The sequence below is a fragment of the Mus caroli genome, chromosome X (genome assembly GCF_900094665.2).
Source record: "Mus caroli chromosome X, CAROLI_EIJ_v1.1, whole genome shotgun sequence".
NCBI classification, from domain to species: Eukaryota; Metazoa; Chordata; class Mammalia; order Rodentia; family Muridae; genus Mus; species Mus caroli.
The window spans coordinates 109,122,888-109,145,353 of record NC_034589.1 but is presented as its reverse complement, the minus strand read 5'-3'; the positions used below and the strand labels follow the sequence as shown (position 1 = coordinate 109,145,353).

The 22,466-nt window shown below is 38.4% G+C and overlaps 1 protein-coding gene across 1 annotated transcript; it reads right to left on the bottom strand.

The window, feature by feature from the left end:
* Positions 1–7,204: 7,204 nt before the first annotated feature.
* On the bottom strand, positions 7,205–7,552 carry LOC110286184 (histone H2A-Bbd type 2/3-like). The gene has a single exon (XM_021152645.1). It carries the CDS (start codon positions 7,550–7,552, stop codon positions 7,205–7,207), a length of 348 nt encoding a protein of 115 aa, XP_021008304.1.
* Between the last annotated feature and the right edge of the window lie 14,914 nt (positions 7,553–22,466).

The following is a 22,466-nucleotide window of genomic DNA, read 5'->3' as shown; positions in this document are numbered from 1 at the left end:
CTCTCTACTTGAAATCACCTCCGTTGAACCTCTAGTCACACCTTTCTCCCTCTACTGCCAAATCACAGGCCCTATCCCTTTATTGACCAGTTAAATTAGTGAAAACCTTCACATGGATTGAGGATCTGCTCATGGGTTAACTGCATCTTGAGAAACCAGTATTAACATTAGAATACAAGCAGCATCAGAGACTAACCCATTACAATGTATTCATTAAAAATAACACCAAAGGGAATTATTGCTAATCTGTTTTCTAAATAAAATAACAAAAATCATGATATAATATCACTTGAAATTAAAAGCAACACTCAGTAAGCATCATGATATAATGGCAACCTCAGGAGATAGGACACTAGAGGTACCCTCCAGAATGCACCAGAGACCTGGGAGGTGAGAGACTCTCAGGACTCAAAGGGAAAATGCTTGACAGTAGGGAGAAGGAACTTATAGAGCCCACCTCCAGCAGGATGACAGAGCATCAAGTGAGGGATGGGGTTGCCATTCCACAGTCAAAACTCTGACCCATAATTGTTCCTACCTGAAAGAATTACAGTGATTGAAATGGAGAGGAGCCCGAGGAAATGAAGGTTCAGCAACAGGCCCAAAGTGGGATCCAGATCAAGGGGAGGTCCCAAGGCCTGATACTATTACTGAGGCTATGGAGCACTCACAAAAAGTGACCTATCATGGCTGCCTTCTGAAAGACTCAACACGCAGCTGAAAGAATCAGATACAGGTATTTGCACCCAACCAATGGACAGAAGTGCTGACCCCTCATGATGAACTAGGGAAGGGTGAAAGAAGCTGAGGAGAAAGGTGATTCTATAGGAGAACCAGCAGTCTCAATTAATCTGGACCCCCTAGATCTCTCAAAAACTGGACAACCAAACAGGAAGCATATACCAGCTGATATGAGGCCCCCAAGTCAGATACAGTAGGGCACTTCAAAGTCTGTGTTTATTCAGAGATGATGCACCTAACACTCAAGAGACTGGAGACCCCAGGGAGTTTAGAGGGAAGGTGGAATCAGGGGTGGGTATATCCACATGGAGACAGGTAGGTGAAGATGATGTATGGAATGTTGTACATTCAGAGGATGGATCATGGACAGGGTAATAAAATATAGAGTACAAAAATAAATTAATTAATAAAAATGTAGATAAAAAAAGAAGAGACCCTAAAAATAAAAAAATCAATAAATAAAAAATAAACGGTAAGGCATTTCTCTCTTGGATGAGTGTACTATCTTGATGGTAGCATTTATGACACTGCATAAAACTCATTAATGCTGGACTTTTATTAATCAGCACATGCAAGATATATCATTTCTTGCCATTTCTCTGGATTCTGTGCTTTTGAGACTCATCCATGGCTTCACATTTAGCTATAATTCATTTCTATGCAATGTTTTGGAATTTCCATCCCTTCAAGTCTTTGACTGTATTATGTACCTTTCATATAACAGGGCTTTATGTCCTCAGTCATGGTGATTGTTTTAGGCTGTTTTGAATGCTTTAAAAATCATGTACTAACTGAATTATTGAAAACAGAAATATATTCTCCACAATTCCAGATAACAGAAACTCTAAAGTAAAGTCACTTGCAGATTTGGCGTTCAGTGAAATCACATTGTCTAATTTACAAACATCTCTTACTATTTTCAGAGAGCAGAAACAGTAAGGATATTGTCACGAATTTTAGTAAGACCAAAAATTCTATCCATTATGACAAATAATATTTTCTCCATGCTACTAACTTCAAAATACATCTTACTTAACATGCATAGAAATATATAGAAATTCAACAATATACATTATATATACATATATATTATTTTCTTTTGTCATTAGATTAAATAGTTTGTTTATGGAGTATTTAAGACAGATTCATTGATATACATATTTTTATAGGATTTAAAGAAAAAATAAATTCTATGGTGTATAGCAAATATTGTAATCTTTTAATTGCTTGTTGAAGATCAAACTAAAAGAATGAATGAACCATTTTGGTAAGTGAAGTTACTATGTCACATCATCTAATCTACTCTTTAGTATTAGTGAATAGTTTCAAGAGATGAATGAATTATAAGAGCATGATCAAGTAATTCTTTATCTCCATATAATTTTAACTGCTAATATGTATCTATATTTTGGAAACTATAAATTTTCAGCTATGAGTTTCTGAATTTCAGACATACAAATGGAAATGTAATATTTACAGCATGATTATATAGAGTGGGTTATCTAAAAAACCTACATGATATTTTCTCCAAGAAATGTTTGAAATAGAAATTGCATATTGTATTAAATGATCATATTTTCTTTTTAGGTAAAAACAAGGTAAAAACATTCTATTTTGACCATTTGGAGATTCTTTTCACATGTAGTTATGATTTAAGATCTATAGTAAAAATTCCACTTCTCACATATACTTATACATATAAAAACATTATACTTCTGAAAAGAGAGGTGAATAAAAGCCCCCATGCGTAAGCCAGAACTTATGTGTAAGTGATAACCACCCTGAAAATGTACTACCCTTATATTTATACTTCATGCCCCACAGTAAGTGTCCACTAGAAAACAAACTGCATTGTAATGTAATATTATGCTTTTGTATACTTTATTTTTAAATCTCATTGTTTATTTTTCACTTTTATTATTTATTTTATTTACACACACATACACACACACACACATACACACACACACACACACACAGTAACTCTCATTATATAATAAACCTTATAATTTAATATATTATGGAATTGAGTGTGCAACCAAGTGGATCCTCACATCTATATATGTTTCTTATGCCTTTTCTTGGGCTCTTTATTTTTCTGTTTATTTTTGTTTTATTCTGATGTTTTATGTTATTTGTTTTATTTTAGTATTATCCTTTACAAGTCTGTTTTCTAATGAGAGACAGGGGATGAATCGGTATGGTACTGCAAATAGAGAGGTTTTGTTTTGAATCAAGGCCTTTTTATGTAGTCAAATTGTCTTCAAACCCATGGCAATTGTCATACTTCAGCATTCAAAGTGCTGGGATTGGAGATATGCTCTTCCACACTCAATTCCCTAAATATACTTTAGGTTTTGTTGAAGAAAACATTAGGTCTCTATTCTTGCATATTGCCTTCACTTTAAAATAGTTCTAGCACAGAATATCATAGAAGAAATGGAAAGAGCAAGGCCCAAATTAAACAACCACAGACATGTTTTTAAGTGGATGAATAAGAAAGTCGAAAGGGAAAAATGTTTCAATCATATACATTTCTTTATCATCCTAGAATTTATTGTTATTATAAAAATAACCCAGAAAAAATAGTACCAAAACAAAACATCTTTATTTTCAAGATGACCTAGTCCAATATTATCAAATATAGTAAATGAGATTATTAGAAGTTTGTTGATCTTGGGTCCCGGGTCCCTCAGAGACCAGTCTGCACAGGTCAGTTCACAGATTGCAAAGGGTGAGCAAGTGTACTGCAGAAGTTACACAGTTTCTGGGATAAGACCCTGTTTAGGGCTCCAAACATTCGGGCACCTTCCCTGCCAGAGGAGAGGTATCCGTCCGCCCAGGAGGGCTCAGCCAGAGCAGGTAAGGGAACCACCTTGGGTCCCAGATCCCTTAGAGACTAGTCCGGACAGGTGAGAGTACAGACTCCAGAAGGGACACAGCTTCTGGGACAGACAGAAGCAACAGACCTTCTGGAACAGACCCTGTTTCAGGTTCCAGACATCCTGGCACCTTCCCCACCAGAGGAGAGGTGTCTGCCCAGGAGGGCTCTGACCACCAGAGCAGGTGAGAGAACCATCTTGGGTTCCATATACCAAGACAAGTCTGTGCAGGTGAGTATGCTGACTGCAGAGGCAACACATTTTCTGGGCCAGGCCTTGTTTTGAGCCTTCATCTTCAGCCAGGAGGCAGGTCTGAACGTCAGACCTCTGTGCACCTTCCCTGCCAGAGGAGAGCTTGCCTACAGAGAGTAACCTGACCACTAAGACTCAGGAGAGATCTAGACTCCCAGGTCTGCTGACAGAGGTTAACAGAATCACAGGAGAAACAAGCTCCAACCAGACACAACTATAACAACTAACTCCAAAGATTAACAGATGACAAAAGGCAAACATAAGAATCTTACTAACAGAAACCAAGACCACTCACCATCATCAGAACTCAGTACTCCCACCTCAGCCAGTCCTGACACACCCGAAAAGCAAGACTCAGATTTAAAATCATATCTCATGATGCTGGTAGAGGACATCAAGAAGGGCTTTAATAACTCACTTAAAGAAATACAGGAGAACACTGCTAAAGAGGTAAAGTCCTTAAGGAAATATAGGAAAACACAACCAAATAAGTGATGGAATTGAACAAAACCATCAAAGACCAAAAAAGGGAAGTAGAAACAATAAAGAAAATTAAAAAGAGACAACACTGGAGATACAAATCCTAGGAAAGAAATCTGGAACCAGAGATGCAAGCATCCGCAGCAGAATACAAAAGAAGGAAGAGAGAATCTCAGGTACAAAAGATTCCATAGACAACATGGGTACAACAATCAAAAAAAAAAATTCAAAATGCACAAAGATCCTAACTAAAAAAATCCAGGAAATCCAGGACACAATGAGAAGACAAAACCTACGGATAATAGGAGTAGATGAGAATGAAGATTCTCAACTTAAAGGGCCAGCAAATATATTCAACAAAATTATAGAAGAAAACTTCCCAAAACTAAAGAAAGAGATGCCCATGAATATACAAGAAGCTTACAGAACTCCAAATAGACTGGACCAGAAAAATAAATTCCTCCTGACACATAATAATCAGAACAACAAATGCACTAAATAAAGATAGAATATTAAAAGCAGTAAGGGAAAAAGGTCAAGTAACATATAAAGGCAGGCCTATTAGAATTACACCAGACTTCCCACCAGAGACTATGAAGGCCAGAAGATCCTGGACAGATGTTATGCAGACCCTAAGGGAACACAAATGCCAGCCCAGGCTATATACCCAGCAAAACTCTCAATTACCATAGATGGAGAAAACAAAGTATTCCATGATAAAACCAAATTCACACAATATTTTTCCACGAATCCATCCCTTCAAAGGGAAAACACCAATACAAGGACGGAAACTATACTCTAGAAAAAGCAAGAAAGTAATCCTTCAACAAACCTAAAAGAAGACAGTCGCAAGAACAGAATCCCAACTTTAACAATGAAAAAATAACGGGAAGCAACTATTACTTTCCTTTAATTTCTCTTAACATCAATGGACTCAATTCTAAAAAAAAAAAAAAAAGATATAGACTAATAGACTGGGTACACAAACAAGACTCAGCATTTTGTTGCTTATAGGAAACCTACCTCAGGGAAAAGGACTATTTTCCAGGCAAATGATCCAAAGAAACAAGCTGGAGTAGACATTCTAATATCGAATACAATAGACTTCCAACCCAAAGTTATCAAAAAAGACAAGCAGGGGCACTTCATACCCATCAAAGGTAAAATCTACCAAGATGAACTCTCAATTGTGAATTTCTATGCTCCAAATACATGGGCAGCCACATTAATTAAAGAAACTTTAGTAAGCTATAAGCACACATTGCACCTCACACAATGATAGTGGGAGACTTCAACACCCCACTCTCACCCATGGACAGATCCTAGAAACAGAAACTAAACAGAAACACATGGACACTAACCGAAGTTATGAACAAATGGACAAATGGATTTAGCAGATATCTACAGAACATTTTATCTAAAAAAAAAGGATATACCTTCTTCTCAGTGCCACATGGTACCTCGTCTAAAATTGACCATATAATTGGTCACAAAACCATATAATTGGTCGCAATTATATGACCATATAATTGGTCGCAAAAATATTGAAATTATCCAACGCATCCTATCAGATCACCATGAACTAAGGTTGATCTTAAATAACAACATAAATAATAGAAAACCAACATTCACATGGAAACTGAAGAACATTTTACTCAATGATTCCTTGGTCAAGGATGAAATAAAGAAAGAAATTAAAGACTTTTTAGAGTTTAATGAAAATGAAGCCACAACATACCCAAACTTATGGGATACAATGAAGGCAGTCCTAAGAGGAAAACTCATACCCTGAGTTCCTCCAAAAATAAACTAGACAGAGTGTACACTAGCAGGCTGGCAGCACACTTGGAAGCTCTAGAACTAAAGGAAGCAAAATCACCCAAGATGAGTAGACAGAAGGAAATAATCAAACTCAGGGTTGAAATCAACCAAGTGGAAACAAAAAGAACTATTCGAAGAATCAACCAAACCAGGAGCTGGTTCTTTGAGAAAATCAACAAGATAGATACACCCTTAGCCAGACTAACTAGAGGTCACAGGAACAGTATTCTAATTAACAAAATAAAAAATAAAAAAGGAGACATAACAACAGAAACTGAGGAAATCCAAAACATCATTAGATCCTACTACAAAAGGCTATACTCAACAAAACTGGAAAACCTGAATGAAATGGGCAACTTCCTAGACAGATACCAGGTAATAAAATTAAATAAAGATCAGATCAATGACCTAAACAGTCTCATATCACCTAAAGAAATAGAAGCATTCATTAATAGTCTCCCAAGGGAAAAAAAAAAAAGCTCAGGACCAGATGGGTTTAGTGCAGAGTTCTATCAGACCTTCAAAAACGACCTAATTCCAACTCTTCTCAAACTATTCCACAAAATAGAAACAGAAGGTACTATAATACCCAATTCATTCTATGAAGCAACAATTACTCTGATACCTAAATCACACAAAGATCCACCAAAGAAAGAGAACTTCAGAACAATTTCCCTTATGAATATCATTGCAAAAATACTCAATAAAATTCTTGCATACTGAATCCAAGAACACATCAAAATGATCATCTATCATGACCAAGTAGGCTTCATCCCAGGAATACAAGGATGGTTTAATATATGGAAATCTATCAATGTAATCCACTATATAAAAAAAACCTCAAAGACAAAAATCACATGATCATGTCATTATATGCTGAGAAAGCATTTGACAAAAACCAACAACCCTTCATGATAAGTCTTGGAAAGATTAGGAATTCAAGGCCCATACCTAAACATGATAAAAGCTATCTACAGCAAACCAGTAGCCAACATCAAGTGGAGCCAAGAAGCAGCAGAAGCTAGTAGCTAGTGATGAGCAGGGGCCACCTGGGAGATGGTGATGAATTGGAACATATCACTTAGCTCCATATTGCTGTAGACCGCCAAGTCCAGCAGTTCAGGAGTAATGCACCTCTGAGTACGTATGTGTTGGGCCTCATTGCCCGAAATCTCCAGCAGCCTGCAGGTGAGGGACTCCAGGATTGCTGCCAGGAAGATTGGCACCTTATTACTGAGACTCCAGGCACGGCTAAGCTCCCTCAGATGCTGTTCCACCAGGCTCACTGTAAAGATCAGCTCTGCTCTGGAGGTCAGGGAACAAAGGTGGCTACAACCTGAATCCCTGCAAAGACTGTTCTCTGTGCTCCTTGGCATGGTGGCCTCACAGTGTGATGTCACAGGATGACATGGCTCCACTTGGCTGCTTTCTGCTGACCTGATTGCTCTCTGCTGACCTACTGCTGGGATGTGGGCCTCAAGTCCAAGTCCAATGCCCAACGGCTCCCTTTGTACTGGACTATATATCCTAGGAACCCTTCATTGGTTGCAGCCCACTCACAGGGGCTCCCACTGATGACGTAACTGATCCAAGCCAGAGCTCTCTGGGGGGTGTTGTCATCACTTTATCACCTTGGGATACACAAGGAGACTTTCAGTGTCATAATTCTCTATGATGTCTACTGTCAGCCATATTTTAATTTACTCAAATAACTACTTTAGCACTATGTTGTATGTATAGAAACTTATCCTTAAGAAGATGTATTTATTATACATGCTCAAGAAAAGTTGGGCTTGAGAAACAGGAAGAATGTTGTAATCTGATCCCTTTTAGTGTTCAAGGTGAGCAAAGGGGATGACCTTTTTATTTTTGTTTCAGTTTGTTTGTTTTCTTTTCCATGTTTTATTGAAAGTAGACTCTTGTCTTATACAATATGTTCTGATTACAGTTACCTCTCTTGCTATTCCCCAGTTTCTGCCACCTCCCTTCCATTCCTGGTCTACTTCTTTTCTGTCTCTCAGAAAACAGTGGTTTCTGAAGAAAACATTAAAACATAAAACAATATAAAATAAGATAAAGCAAAACCCATCATATTGAATTTGAATAAGGCAAACCAACAGAAGAAAAAGAGAACCAAGAGTAGGCACAAGAATTTGAGACCCACTAGTACATACACTCAGGAGTCCTATAGAGATACTTAACTGAAAGGTATAATATATATACAGAGAACCTTCTGAACACCATGTTTTTGACCTTGGGCTTTCTGCTTCAGTCTCTAAGAGTTCATATGAGCTTTAGTCAGTTAATTTTTTGGATCTTTGTTCTCCTGGAAGTCTCCATCCCTTCTGCCTTTTCTTCTCTCTTCTTCTTCCTCTTCTGTGGAGTTCTATGATATCCATGGGTGGGAACTTAATGGAGACATCCAATTCAGACCTGTATGTTCTAAGGTCTTCATTTCTTTTAGTAATATCTGCTTGTGAGTCTGAATTTGCTCCCATCTGCTGCAGGAAGAAACTTCTTTCATAATGGCTGAATGAAGCATTGATCTATGAGTATAGGAGAACCAAAAAAAAAAAAAAAATACAGATAGACAGTGGTGGTACATGATGTTAATCCCAGCACTTGGGATGCAGAGGCAGGATTTCTGAGTTTGAGGCCAGCCTGGTCTAGAGTGAGTTCTAGGACAGCCAGGGCTTTACAGAGAAACCCTGCCTTGAAAAACAATCAATCAATCAATCAATCAGTCAATCAATCAATAAATAAATAAAATATAGTTAGGAGATATTTTTTTAAAGATCATTGTTTTTAAAGAATCAATAATAGTATTTAGTTTTACCTTAGGTGTCTTACTATCTGGTCTCTAGATTTTGGTCATCCAATCAGTAGCAGGTCTTATGGTGGTTTGAATCAATATGACCCCCTTAGACTCACAGGGAGTAACACTCTTTAGGAAGTATGGCACTTTTGGAATAGTTATGGCCTTGTTGAAGGAAGTGTGTCATTGGGGCTGAGCTTTTAGGTTTCAAATGTTTAAGCTAGGACATGTGGCTCTCTCTTCCTCCTGCCTGCTGATCTAGATATATAACTTTCCAGCACCATGCCTCCCTGCCTGCTGCCAAGATTCCCACCATGATAATAGACTAAGCTCTTGAACTGAAAGCCACCCTCAATTAAATGCTTTACATTATATGATATGCAGTGTGCATAATGCCTCTTCACAGGAGTAAAACACTAAAACAGAAGTAGGTACCAGGAACTAGAGTATTGCTGTAATAGGTCTGAGTATGCTTCTGTTTGAAGGAATTGGAAACATTTGGGGGACTTTGGGTAGGAAAGCAGTTGAATGCTTTAAGCATGGCTTAATTGGCCATGCTAGTAGGATTATGAAAGACAGTGGTGCTGAGAGTTATTTGAACTTTGAGGGCCTAGCTCAAGCTGTTTCACCAGAGAAGAATATTAGTATATGAAACAGAAATGATTATTCTAATATCTTGGCAAAGAATGTGGCTTCTTTCTGTACTTTTCCAAAAAAATTGTTTGAGGCTAAATTAAAGAATTATGAATTGACAGCTTTAACAGGAGAGATTTCCAGACAGCCTAGCATTGCTATTAATGGCTACAATTATGCAGATATATAATGAAAAGGAACAAACTGGTCAAGGAAAAAATATAAAATGTAAAGTTTGAGAAAAAAAGGGGGCACCAGGAAGTAAAAACAGATTAAAGTAATGAGTTATGCTAAGTGTATGAAGACTCTAACCAGCTAAGCTTCTAACTGTGAAGAAGATTTTTTTTAAAGTAAAATATTATTTTAAAATGTTAAGGCCTGATGTGGTTGTTACACACCTTTAATGTCAACACTCAGAAGGCAGAGACAAGTAGATCTTTGTGTTCATGGCCAGCCTGGTCTACAGTGTGACTTGCAGGATATCTAAAGTTAGACAGCAAATGAAATCATAGAAATCAGAAGTAGTGGGAAAATATAATTGAAGGAAGGGGTCATGTTTCTTCCCCAGCAAGCAGAAAACTTGGGAGCTTCAGACATGTGGTTCTAGGTTTCAAGGTCAGGATGAAAGAAAGAGGTTATAGAATCACCTTCCAGGACCAAGAAAAGCCACTGAGGCTAGGCATATGCAAAAGACATCCCTTTATAGAGGCCAAGAGAAACCATTGTTTGAAGTGGTGAGGGTGAAGCCCGAGTTGCCTTGGAGACATCAACGTGTTGGAGAAAGCAGATTTGTAGGATACCTACCAAGGAAAGCTGCTATCAGGAAGTGGCACCAGTGCAAGAGAAATAAGTCTGCTTCAGTCAGTGAAGCTAAAAGGGATTGAAGATATGAAGAGTACTTTGACATCAGACATGGAGATGCAGAGTCTGGAGTTTGCTCAGCTGGTTTTAGTTCTCTGCTATAGTATTTTCCCACAATGCTTCCTTTCCTCCCTTTTGGAATGGTAATGTATATCCTAATCTATTATAAGTTGGAAGTATGTGATCTGCATTTTTATTTTGATTTTTCTGGGATTTAGAATTAAGAGGCTGACATAAGTCTCAGAAGAGTCTTTGAACTTTGGAATTTTAAACTGAGTTGAGACTATGATAGATTATAGATGGGGACTTTAGAAGTTGTTCTGAATTCAGTTTTACATTCTGATATAGCTCTACTCCTATGGGAACTGTGGAGTGGAATGTGGTGGCTTGAATAAAAATGTCCCTCATAGGCTCTCATAAGGAGTAGCACTATTAGGATGAGCTTTGTTGGAGTAAGTATGGCCTTCTCAGAGGAATTGTTTCACTGGGTATGGGCTTTAAGGCTTCAAATGTTTCAGGCTCAATGCCTCTCTCATCTTGCTTCACGTTGATCTGGATGTAGAACTCACAGCACAGTGATAAATCTCTGTACCTTTCTAGAACAATGTCTACCTGTATGTCACTGTGCTTCCCTCTACAACAATAATGGACTAAGACTCTAAACTATATGAAAACCCCAATTTAATGTTTTCTTTGTTAGGAGTTTCAATGGTCATGGTTTCTCTTCAGAGCAATAGAAACTATAAGACATTTTTCATCTCAAGTCAGACATAGATTGATTGCTCCCAAAACGCTTTGTGCCATTATTTTGCAGGCAGCAGAGCATTGTAGATCAAATATTTTGTAGTTGGTTTGGTATTTACATTTCTCTTTTGATAGTCTGCAGAGTACCTTCTCACAACAAAAATACTAGAATGTAGGGGTTCTAAGTAGGCACCAGCTCAACTTCTTTATTTTTAATATGTTCTGTTGGTTTTACATTCAGCAATTGTGGCCTTGCTGTCAGTTTTTTAACAAAAATATTATCAACAGCCTGGGCTGTTTGGAGTTTTGGGGAAGATTTTTGCCAACAACTCAATTGGATGTAACCCAGTCCTGATACTGGAAACTTCATTTTTATGACAAATAATAGCCAGTTGGGACTCTATCTTGCCCATTTTTAGAGACAGCTTTAGGATCACCTTCATATACGTTAGGATGTTTCCACTCTACTAGGCTTCCATACTACCCCTCAAATGCTGGCTGTCTCTCCCTTCATACCCTCCCTCAACTGCATCTCTCTTCCTCCTCCCTAGTTCACTCATAGCATTTATTCTTTTTTATTAGATTTTTTATTTATTTACATTTCAAATGTCATCCCCTTTCCTAGTTTCCCCTCTGAATATCCCCTATTTCCTCCCCCTGCTCTCCAACTCACCCACTCCCATCCCAGGGAGAGCCATGTGTCTCCCCTGGTCCCTTTCTCTATCACTAACTTCTATGGGTCTATGGATAGAGCTTCATTTTCTTATTCAACAGAAAATATCCAAACATAAGCAAAGAAATGTCATATTTATATTTCTAGATATGGGTTATCTCACTAGGGATGAATTTTTCCTAGTTCTGTCAAATTCCATGTAGTTCCTAAAATTTTCATGACATTTTCTAAACAGCTGAGTAACACTACATTTTGTAAATATACCAACTTTGTTATCCATTCTTCTGTACATAGACATCTTGGTTGTTTTCCATTTCTGGCTATTATGAATAAAGAAACATTGAGCATGGTTGAAAAAATGTTCTTGTCATAGGAGAAAGCTTCCTTTAGATAAATGTGCACTATAAGGGTTGTATAGCTGGATCACCAGGTAGATAAATTCACAACTTTCTAAGGAACTGCTGCACTTATTTCCATAGTGTATATACATGAATTAATACACCAGCTAGCAATGGATTACTGTTTCATATGCTGCACATCACTAACCACCATGAGTTGTTATTTGTGTTATTGATTTTAGTCATTTTGACAGGTATAAACCAAACCTCAAATTAATTTTTACTTCCCAGATCATTAAGGATGTTTAATATTTCTTTAAGTATTTTTAAGGTATTTAAATTTCATCTATTAAGAATTCTCTGTTTAGAACTGCATGCTGTTTTGAAAAGAGATTATTTTCATTTTTTGATTTCTTTTTTTTGTTTTCATCTTTTTAAAATTTTTATATTATATATTTTTTTTCATTTCCATTTCAAATGCTATCCCAAAAGTCACCTATATCCTCACCCTGCCCTGCTCCCCTACCTACTCACACCTACTTCTTGGCCCTGGTGCTCCCCTGTACTGGGGCATATAAAGTTTGCTAGACCAAGGGGACTCTCTTCCCAATGATGGTCAACTAGGTCATCTTCTGCTACATATGTAGCTAGACACAGGAGCTATGGGGGTACTGAGTAGTACATATGGTTGTTCCACCTTGAGGGTTGCAGACCCCTTCAGCTCTTGGGTACTTTCTCTAGCTCCTCCATTGGGGCCTTGTATTCCATCCTATAGGTGACTATGAGCATCCACTTCTGTATTTGCAAGGCACTGGCAAATACTCACAGGAGACAGCTATATCAGGGTCCCTTCATCAGAATCTTGCTGGCATATGCACTAGTGTCTGCGTTTGGTGGCTGATTATGAGATGAAACTATGGGTGTGGCAATATCTTGATGGTCCATTCTTTCGTCTTAGCTCCAAACTTTGTCTCTGCAACTCCTTCCATGGATATTATATTTCTTATTCTAGGGAAGCATGAAGTATCCACACATTGGTCTCCCTTCTTGATTTTCTTGTGTTTTGGAAGTTGTATCTTGGGTATTCTAGGTTTCTGGGCTAATATTCACTTATCAGTGTGTGCATATCAGGTGAATTCTTTTGTGCTTGGGTACCTCACTCAGGATGATATCCTCCAGATCCATCCATTTGCCCAAGTATTTCATAAATTCATTGTTTTTAATAGCTGAGTAGTACTCCATTGTGCAAATGTACCACATTTTCTGTATCCAGTCTTCTGTTGAGGGTCATCTGGGTTCTTTCCAGCTTCTGGATATTATAAATCAGACTACTATGAACATAGTGTAACATGTGTTCTTATAACCAGTTGGAACATCTTCTGGGTATATGTCCAGGAGACATATTGCTGGATCTACCAGTAGTACTATGTCCAGTTTTCTGAGGATCCACCAGACTGATTTCCAGAGTTGTTGTACAAGCTTGCAATCCACCAGTAATGGAGGAGTGTTCTTCTTTCTCCACATCCTCACCAACATCTGCTGTCACCTGAATTTTTGATCCTAGCCATTCTGACTGGTGGGAGGTGGAATATCAGGGTTGGTTTGATTTGTATTTCTCTCATGATTAAGGATGTCGAACATTTTTTTCTTTTTTTTCTTTTTTTTAGCCATATAATGAATTTATTCATCTATAAATATCTTCCAGATTGTTTTTTCAAGTAATTAACCATATATCTTACTCACATTCCAAGTGTGCTGACCCACTTGAATTTTTCTTTTAGGTATTTTCCTCATTTACATTGCCAATGCTATCCCAAAAGTCCCCCATACCCTTCCCCCAACTCCCCTACCCACCCACTCCCACTTCTTGGCCCTGGCGTTCCCCTGTACTGAGGCATATAACTTTTGCACGACCAATGGAGCTCTCTTGCCAATGATGGCCCACTAGGCCATCTTCTGATACATATGCAGCTAGAGACACGAGCTCTGGGGGGTACTGGGTATTTCATGTTGTTTTTCCACCCTAAAGTGTTGCAGATCCCTTTAGCTCCTTGGGTACTTTCTTTAGCTCCTCCATTAGGAGCCCTGTGATCCATCCAAAAGCTGACTGTGAGCATGCACTTCTGTGTTTGCTAGGCCCCGGAGACAATTGCTTCTCAGCTATTTGGTATTCTTCAGTTGAGAGTTCTTTGTTTAGCTCTGAACCCCATTTTTAATGGGTTTATTTGAATTTCTGTAGTTCAGCTTCTTGAGCACTTTGTATATATTGGGTATTAATTCCCTATCACATTTAGTATTGGTAAAAATTTTCTCCCAATCTGTTGGTGACCTTTTTGTCTTATTGACAGTATCTTTTGCCCTACAAAAGCTTTGCAATTTTATGAGGTCCCATTTGTCAATTCTAAATCTTACAGTACAGACCATTTCTTTTCTGTTTAGGAATTTTTCCCCTGTGCCCATATCGTCAAGGCTTTTCCCCACTTTATCCTCTATAAATTTCACTGTCTCTGGTTTTATATGGAGTTATTTGATCCTCTTAGGCTTGAGGTTTTTACAAGGAGATAAGAATGGATCAATTCAGATTCTTCTATATGATAACCGCCAGTTGAGCCAGCACCATTTGTTGAAAATGCTGTCTTTTCTCCACTGTATGGTTTTAGCTGTCTTGTCAAAGATCAATTTCATTTCTGGGTCTTCAATTCTATTCCATTGATCTACCTGTCTGTCGCTGTACCAGTACCATGCAGTTTTTATCACAATTGCTCAGTAATACAGCTTGAGGTCAGGCATGTTGTTTTCCCCAGAGTTTCTTCTATTGTTGAGAATAGTTTCTGCTATCCTAACTTTTTTGTTATTCCAGATGAATTTTCAAATTGCCCTTTCAAACTCAGTGAAGAATTGAGTTGTAATTTTGATGGAGATTGCATTGATTCTGTAGATTACTTTCGGCAAGATAGCCATTTTTACTATATTAATCCTGCCAATCCATGAGAATGGGAGATCTTTCCATCTTCTGAGATCTTCTTCAACTTCTTTCTTCAGAGACTTGAAGTTCTTGTGATACAGATCTTTCACTTCCTTAGTTAGAGTCACACCAAGGTATTTTATATTATTTGTGACTATTGTGAAGAGTGTTGTTTCCCTAATTTCTTTCTCATCTTGTATATTTTTGTAGAGAAAGGCCACTGATTTGTTTGAGTTAATTTTATATCCAGCTACTGCAGTGAAGCTGATTATCAGGTTTAGGAGTTCTCCGGTGGAATTTTTAGGGTTACTTATATATACTATCATATCATCTGCATATAGTGATATTTTGACTCCTTCTTTTCTAATTTTTATCCCCTTTATCTCCTTTTGTTGACGAATTGCTCTGGTTAGGACTTCAAGTACTATATTGAATAGGTATGGAGAAAGTGGGCATCCTTGTCTAGTCCCTGACAAGGATCTTCTGCCTTTCATAGTCTCTGGTGAGAAATCTGGAGTAATTCTAATGGGCCTCCCTTTTTATGTTACTTGGCCTTCTTCTTTTAGTGGTTTTAATATACTGTCTTTATTTACTGCATTTGTTGTTCTGATTATTATGTGTTTAGAGGAATTTCTTTTCTGGTCCAGTCTATTTTGAGTTATGTAGGTTTCTTGTATGTCAATGGGCATCTCTTTCTTTAGGTATGGGAAGTTTTCTTCTATAATTTTGTTGAAGATATTCGCTGGCCATTTAAGTTGAAAATCTTCATTTTCATCTACTCCTATTATCCATAGGTTTGGTCTTCTCATTGTCTCCTGAATTTCCTGGATGTTTTGAGTTAGGATCTTTTTGCATTTTCCATTTTCTTTGATTGTTGTGCCGATGTTCTCTATGGAATCTTCTGCACCTGAGATTCTCTCTTCCATCTCTTGTATTCTGTTGCTGATGCTCACATCTATGGTTCTTGATTTCTTTCCTAGGATTTCTATCTCCAGTATTGTTTCCCTTTGGGTTTTCTTCATTGTTTCTACTTCCATTTTTAGATCTTGGATGGTTTTGTTCAATTCCATCCCCTGTTTGGTTGTGTTTTCCTGTAATTCTTTGAGGGATTTTGAAGTTTCTTCTACTTGTTTAGCAGTGTTTGCCAACACTTTAGTAGTTTTTTAACGACTTGTACCTGTTTAGCAGTGTTCTCCTGTAATTCCTTGAGGGATTTTTGTGTTTACTCTTTAAGTGCTTCTATCTGGTTAGCAGTATTCTCCTGTAATTCCTTGAAGGATTTTTGTGCTTTCTCTTTAAGGGCTTCTACTTGTTTAGCAGTGTTCTTCTGTATTTCTTTAAATGAGTTATTAATGCCCTTCTTAAGATCTTCTACCACAATCATCAGATATGATTTTAAATCCGTGTCTTGCTTTTCAGGTGTGTTGGGGTATCCAGGCCTCATTCTGGTGGGCGTACTGGATTGTGATGATGCCCAGTGTTCTTGGTTTCTGTTAGTAAGATTCTTATGTTTGCCTTTCGCCATCTGGAAATCTCTGGTGTTAATGTTCAAGCTGCCTCTGGCTGGAGCATGATCCTCTTGTGATTCTGTTAACCTCTGTCAGCACTCCTGGAAGTCCAAGTCTCACCTGAGTTCCAGTGGTCAGAGCACTCTCTGTAGGCAAGCTCTCTTCTTGCAGGGGAGGTGTCCAGCAGTCTGGAGCTCTGATCTCCCTCCTGAGTCCTGGGGTCAGAGCCCTTCCTTTAGGCCAACTCTCCTCTGGCAAGGAAGGTGCCCAGGGGTCTGGGTCTCAGCTCTGCCTCCTAGCTGAGGAGGAAGGCCCTATGGGACCTTGACCAAGAAGCTCTGTTGCTTCCATCGCCCATATGCTCTCAGGTGATCAGGAGGTCCTGGATGTGCTAGGGGTCTTGCAGTGTGGAGAGTCCTCTGGTTCCCTAGATACCCTTGACTGGGTTCACACAGAAGATGTTGGGGTTGGCCCCAATCTGAATGGATCCCAGCCTCTGGTCAGGCAGGGTTCCTCCATCCCTGTTCCTGCTGGCACAAGACCCTCCATAATTCTTTAGAGCTGATGCTGTGATCCTTTCACCCGTGAACCTGAGGTGATCCTGAGGTCCTGTGGCATGGAGAGCACTCTGGAGCCCTTAGTGGCCTTTGCTGGGCTCAGAAGGAAGATGGCAGGGGTGGCCCTGACCAGAACAGACCCCAGCCTCTGGTTGGGGGGGTTCCTTTGCCCCTGTTCCTGCAAGCACAAGACCCTCAGGGTTTCTTTGGAGCTGATGTTATGTTCTATTCAACTGTGATCCCAAGGTGATCCCGTGGTCCTGCAGTGTGAAGAGTACTCTGGAGCCCTTAGCAGCCTCTGCTGGGCTCAGAAGGAAGACCTCAATTTTTTATGTCTAATCTCTTGTGTTTTTTATATATTTTGCATATGAATCCTCTTTCAGATGTGGAATTGGTTAAAAAAAATCCATTCTATAGGGTGCTGCTTTGTCTGACTGTTATTGACCTTTGCCTTATACAAGATTTTCAGTTGAATTTTGAAGTGTAGGTGATAAGTATGGAACTATGTACATTTTTGACATGCAAACATCCAGTAGATTTATGTGTTGACATAAATTTTTAACATTTGGAAATAAAAAGAGGCAAAATAATGGGAGAAATATGGAGAGAGAGAAAAAGAGAAAACATGATCTAAAATAATACAGCTTTCTGGATTTGTTATCAGCCACTAGAGTTTCCTCAGTTGAGAATTCCTTGTTTAGTTCTGTACTTAATTTTTAATAGGGTTATTTGGTTTTCTGGAATCTAACTTCTTATGTTCTTTCTATATATTGGATATTAGGCCACTATCAGATTTAGGATTTGTAAAGATCTTTTCCCAATCTGTTGGTTGCTGTTTTGTCTTACTGACAGTGTTCTTTGCCTTACATAAGCTTTGCAATTTTATGAGGTCCCACTTGTCAATTCTTGATCTTACAGAATAAGCCATTAGTGTTCTGTTCAGAAATTTTTTCCCATGTGCCCATGTGTTCAAGGCTTTTCCCCACTTTCTACACTATAAATTTCAGTGTATCTGGTTTTATGTGTATATCCTTGATCTATGTAGATATGAGCTTTGTAGAAGGAAATAACAATGGGTCAATTTGCATTTTTCTGCATGCTGACTGCCAGTCGAAACAGCACCATTTATTTAAAAAGCTGTCTTTTTTGCCACTGGATGGTTTTAGCTCTTTTTTTCAAAGATAAAGTAACTATGTGTGTGGGTTCATTTCTGGGTCTTCAATTATATTCCAATGATCTTCCTGCCTGTCTCTCTATCAATACCATGCAGTGTTTATCACTATTTCTCTGTAATACAGCTTGGGGTCAGGGAAGATGATTCATCCAGAAGTTCTTTTATTGTTGAGAATAGTGGTTTTTTTTTTGTTTTTTTGTTTGTTTTGTTTTGTTTTGTTTTGTTTTGTTTTGTTTTGTTTTTTGCTGGTGGGATTGCAAGCTGGTACAAACACTCTGGAAATCAGTGTCATGGTTCCTCAGTATATTGGAAATAGTACTACCAGAGGATCCAGCAATATTGCTCCTGGGCATATACCCAGAAGATGTTCAAACTGGAAATAAGGACACATGCTCCACTATGTTCATAGCAGCCTTATTTATAAAAACCAGAAGCTAGAAAGTAACAGATGTCCCTCAACAGAGGAATGGATACAGAAGATGTGGTGCATTTACACAATGGAGTACTACTCAGCTATTAAAAACAATAAATTTATGAAATTCTTGGACAAATGGATGTATCTGGAAGATATCATCCTGAGTGAAGCAACCCAATCACATAAGAAGTCATTTGATATGTATTCACTGATAAGTGGATATTAGCCCAGAAGCTTAGAATACCTAAGGTACAATTTGCAAAACACAAAAAAATTGAGAAGAAAGAAGACCATGTGGATACTTCATTCCTCCTTTGAATAGGGAACAAAATACCCATGGAAGTAGTTACAGAGACAAAGTTTAGAGCTATGATGAAAGGATGGACCATCCAGAGACTACCTCACCCGGGGATCCATCCCATAATCAGCCACCAAACGTAGGCACTATTGCACATGCCAGCAAGATTTTGCTGAAAGGACCCTGATATAGCTGTCTCATGTGAAGCTATGCCAGTACCTGGCAAATACAGAAGTGGATGCTCGAAGTCATCTATTAGATGGAACACAGGGCCCCAATGGAGGAGCTAGAGAAAGTACCCAAGGAGCTGAAGGGGTCTGCAACCCTATAGGTGGAATAATAACATGAACTAACCAGTACCCCCAGTGCTCGTGTCTCTAGCTGCATATGTAGCAGAAGATGGCCTAGTCAGCCATCATTGGGCGGAGAGGCCCCTTGGTCTTGCAAACTTTATATGCCTCAGTACAGGGGAACGGGAACGCCAAGACCAAGAAGTGGGAGTGGGTGGGGAGGGGAGCAGGGCGTGGGGAGGATATATGGGACTTTCAGGATGGCATTTGAAATGTAAATAAATATAATATCTAATAAGAATTGAAAAACTAACATTAAAAAAATAAACCTCTGATACTTGCCTTGAGAAAATTACATTGAGATACACACTCTCTCTGTGTCCATGTCTGTTTGTCATCAGCGCCAACTCCTTGCTTGCCTATAACTGGAATCCTGACATTTCCTGCGAATTGAGGCCCTGACTTAGGTCCATCTGCAGCATCCCATCCCCTACCCCTGCTTCTATGAAGGTATTTCCCTACCCATTCTCCCACTTCTGCCTCCCCACCCTGGCATTCCCATATTCTCAGGAATTAAGCCTTCACAAGACGAAGGGCCTTTTCTCCCACTGATGCCTGACAAGGCCATCGTCTTCTACATATGCAGCTGAGCCATGGGTCCCTCCATGTGTACTACTTGAATGGTGATTTAGCCCCTGGAAGTTCTGGAGGGTGTCTGGTTCGTTGATATTGTTGTTCTTCATATGGGTTGCAAATCCCTTCAGTTCCTTCAGTCCTTTCTCTAACTCCTCCATTTCTCTGGGCTATTAAAAACAATGACTTCATGAAATTCTTAGCCAAATGGATGGAATTAGAAAATATCATCCTGAGCGAAATAACCCAATCACAAAAGAACACACATGATGTGCATTCACTGATAAGTGGATTTTAGTTCCAAAGCTCAGAATACCCAAGATACAATTCATAGACCACATGAAGCTCAAGAAGAAGGACTGAAGCATCTACCAAAGTGTAGATGCTTCAGTCCTTCCTAGAATGGGGAACAAAATACTCATGGGAGCAAATATTGAGACGAATTGTGGAGCAGAGACAGAAGTAAAGGCCATCCAGTGACTTTCCCACCTGGGGATCCATCCCATATACAGTTACCAAACCAAGAGTGTATTGTGGATTCCAAGAAGTGCATGCTGAAGAGAGCCTTATATAGCTGTCTCCTGAGAGGCTCTGCCAGATCCTGACAAATACAAAAGTGGTCCTCACAGCCAACTACTGGACTGAGCATGAACATTAAAAACAAAACAAAACAAAAACAAAAAACAAAAAACAAAAAACAAAAAACAAACAAACAAAAAACAAACAAACAAACCCCCCCCCAAAAAAAACAAAAACCAAAAACACCTTGCAGATCTTTGTTGTATATATTAAACTTTCCAATTTGGTGTTTATGGGTTTTCTGTGTATAAGAATGTGTTGTCTCAGCCTCTGTATGCTTTTCTTCTGCCTTTTCTTTGGATATTCTCTTTTCATAAATAAATTTTCTTTCTTTTTATATCCCAGCCATTTCTTCTCAAACCTCTATTCCCAGTCCCTCCTCTTCACCTCCTGTGTGGCCTCCCCTATATACACCTCTTCAGTTTCTCTTCTGAAAAAGACTGGTCTCCCATGGACTTCAACCAACCATGGTATATCAATTTCAAGTAAGACTAGGCAACTCTCCACAGAATCAAACAACCTGGGTTCATAGGAGTTCACAGAGACTGAACCAAATCTTAGTAATCTTGCATGAGACTGACTTACATCTTCTCTTTGTGTTACAGTACTATAGCTTAGTCTTCTTGTAGGACTCCTAACAATGGAAGCAGGAGCTGTCTCTAACTCTGTTGCCTGCTTTTGGTACTTCTTCCTCCTACTAGTCATCTTATCCAGCCTCAATATTAGGGTTCTTTTTTTTTTTCTGTTAGTTTTCCTCTATTATGATTCATTTGTTTTCACTTTATATTATTATTATTGTTGTTATTGTTATTGTAATTATTATCATGATTTAGTTTCCTGTTCTCTTATAGGTTAAATAAAGGTGTAATTATGGTGGGTGGAGAAGTGGGGATCTGGGAGGAGATAGAGAAGGTGAAAACATATTTAGAATATAAAGTATATAAGAAAAAATATTTTTAATAAAATAGTCTATCACATGCAATGAATGGTACACTGTGAACTGACAAAAGAAGTTCTATATATACTCTTTATAGAAAAAATGTTGTTTGTGGTGGTTTAAATAAGAATGGGCCCATAGGCTCATAGAGTGGAATACTTGATCACTAGAGAGTAGCACTATTAGAAAGGATTAAGAGATAACGAGGTGTGGTCTTGTTCAAAGATATGTGTCAGTGGGGGTGGGCTTTGAGCTTTCAAAGGCCTGTTTCAAGCCCAGAGTCTCTCCCTGCTGCCTATGGATATGAATATGAAACTCTCAGCTACTACTGAAGCACTATGTGTACCTGAATGAGGCCAGGATCCTTGCTATGATTAAGATGAACTAAACCTCTGAAATGTGAGCAAGCTCCAATTAATTTCTTTTGTATAGGAGTTGCTGTGGCCATGATATCTCTTTATAGCAATGGAGAAATGACTAAGGTATTGTTGGAAATATTTTTTTTAATTAAGAGTAACAATAGCAAAATACTTAGATGTGATGAAAATTGACTAAAAATAATTAAGTGATTAAGACATTATTTACTGTAGTAAATTTGTTAGATATCATTATAAGTAGCTACAGCTTATCAAATTATAGCTTTCTGCCCATTCCTTGCCTCAAAATTATTGTTATAGAAACCCCATTACAGTGACTATATCCCTTAAAATAGTTCCTTGTATCACAAGTCCCATTCAAGTGATGTATTCTTTTTTAAGGGGTTATAATTATATTTCTTATCATTCTCTAGATCTAGGTTTCTAGACACTATGAGATAACTAGGTATGACTATGCATCCTAGAGACAATATTGTCATCCTCTGAACTTCTT

What these genes read in the sequence shown, in the direction of transcription:
- LOC110286184 (XM_021152645.1), bottom strand. Translation starts at nt 7,552, where the DNA reads ATGCCAAGGAGCACAGAGAACAGTCTTTGCAGGGATTCAGGTTGTAGC.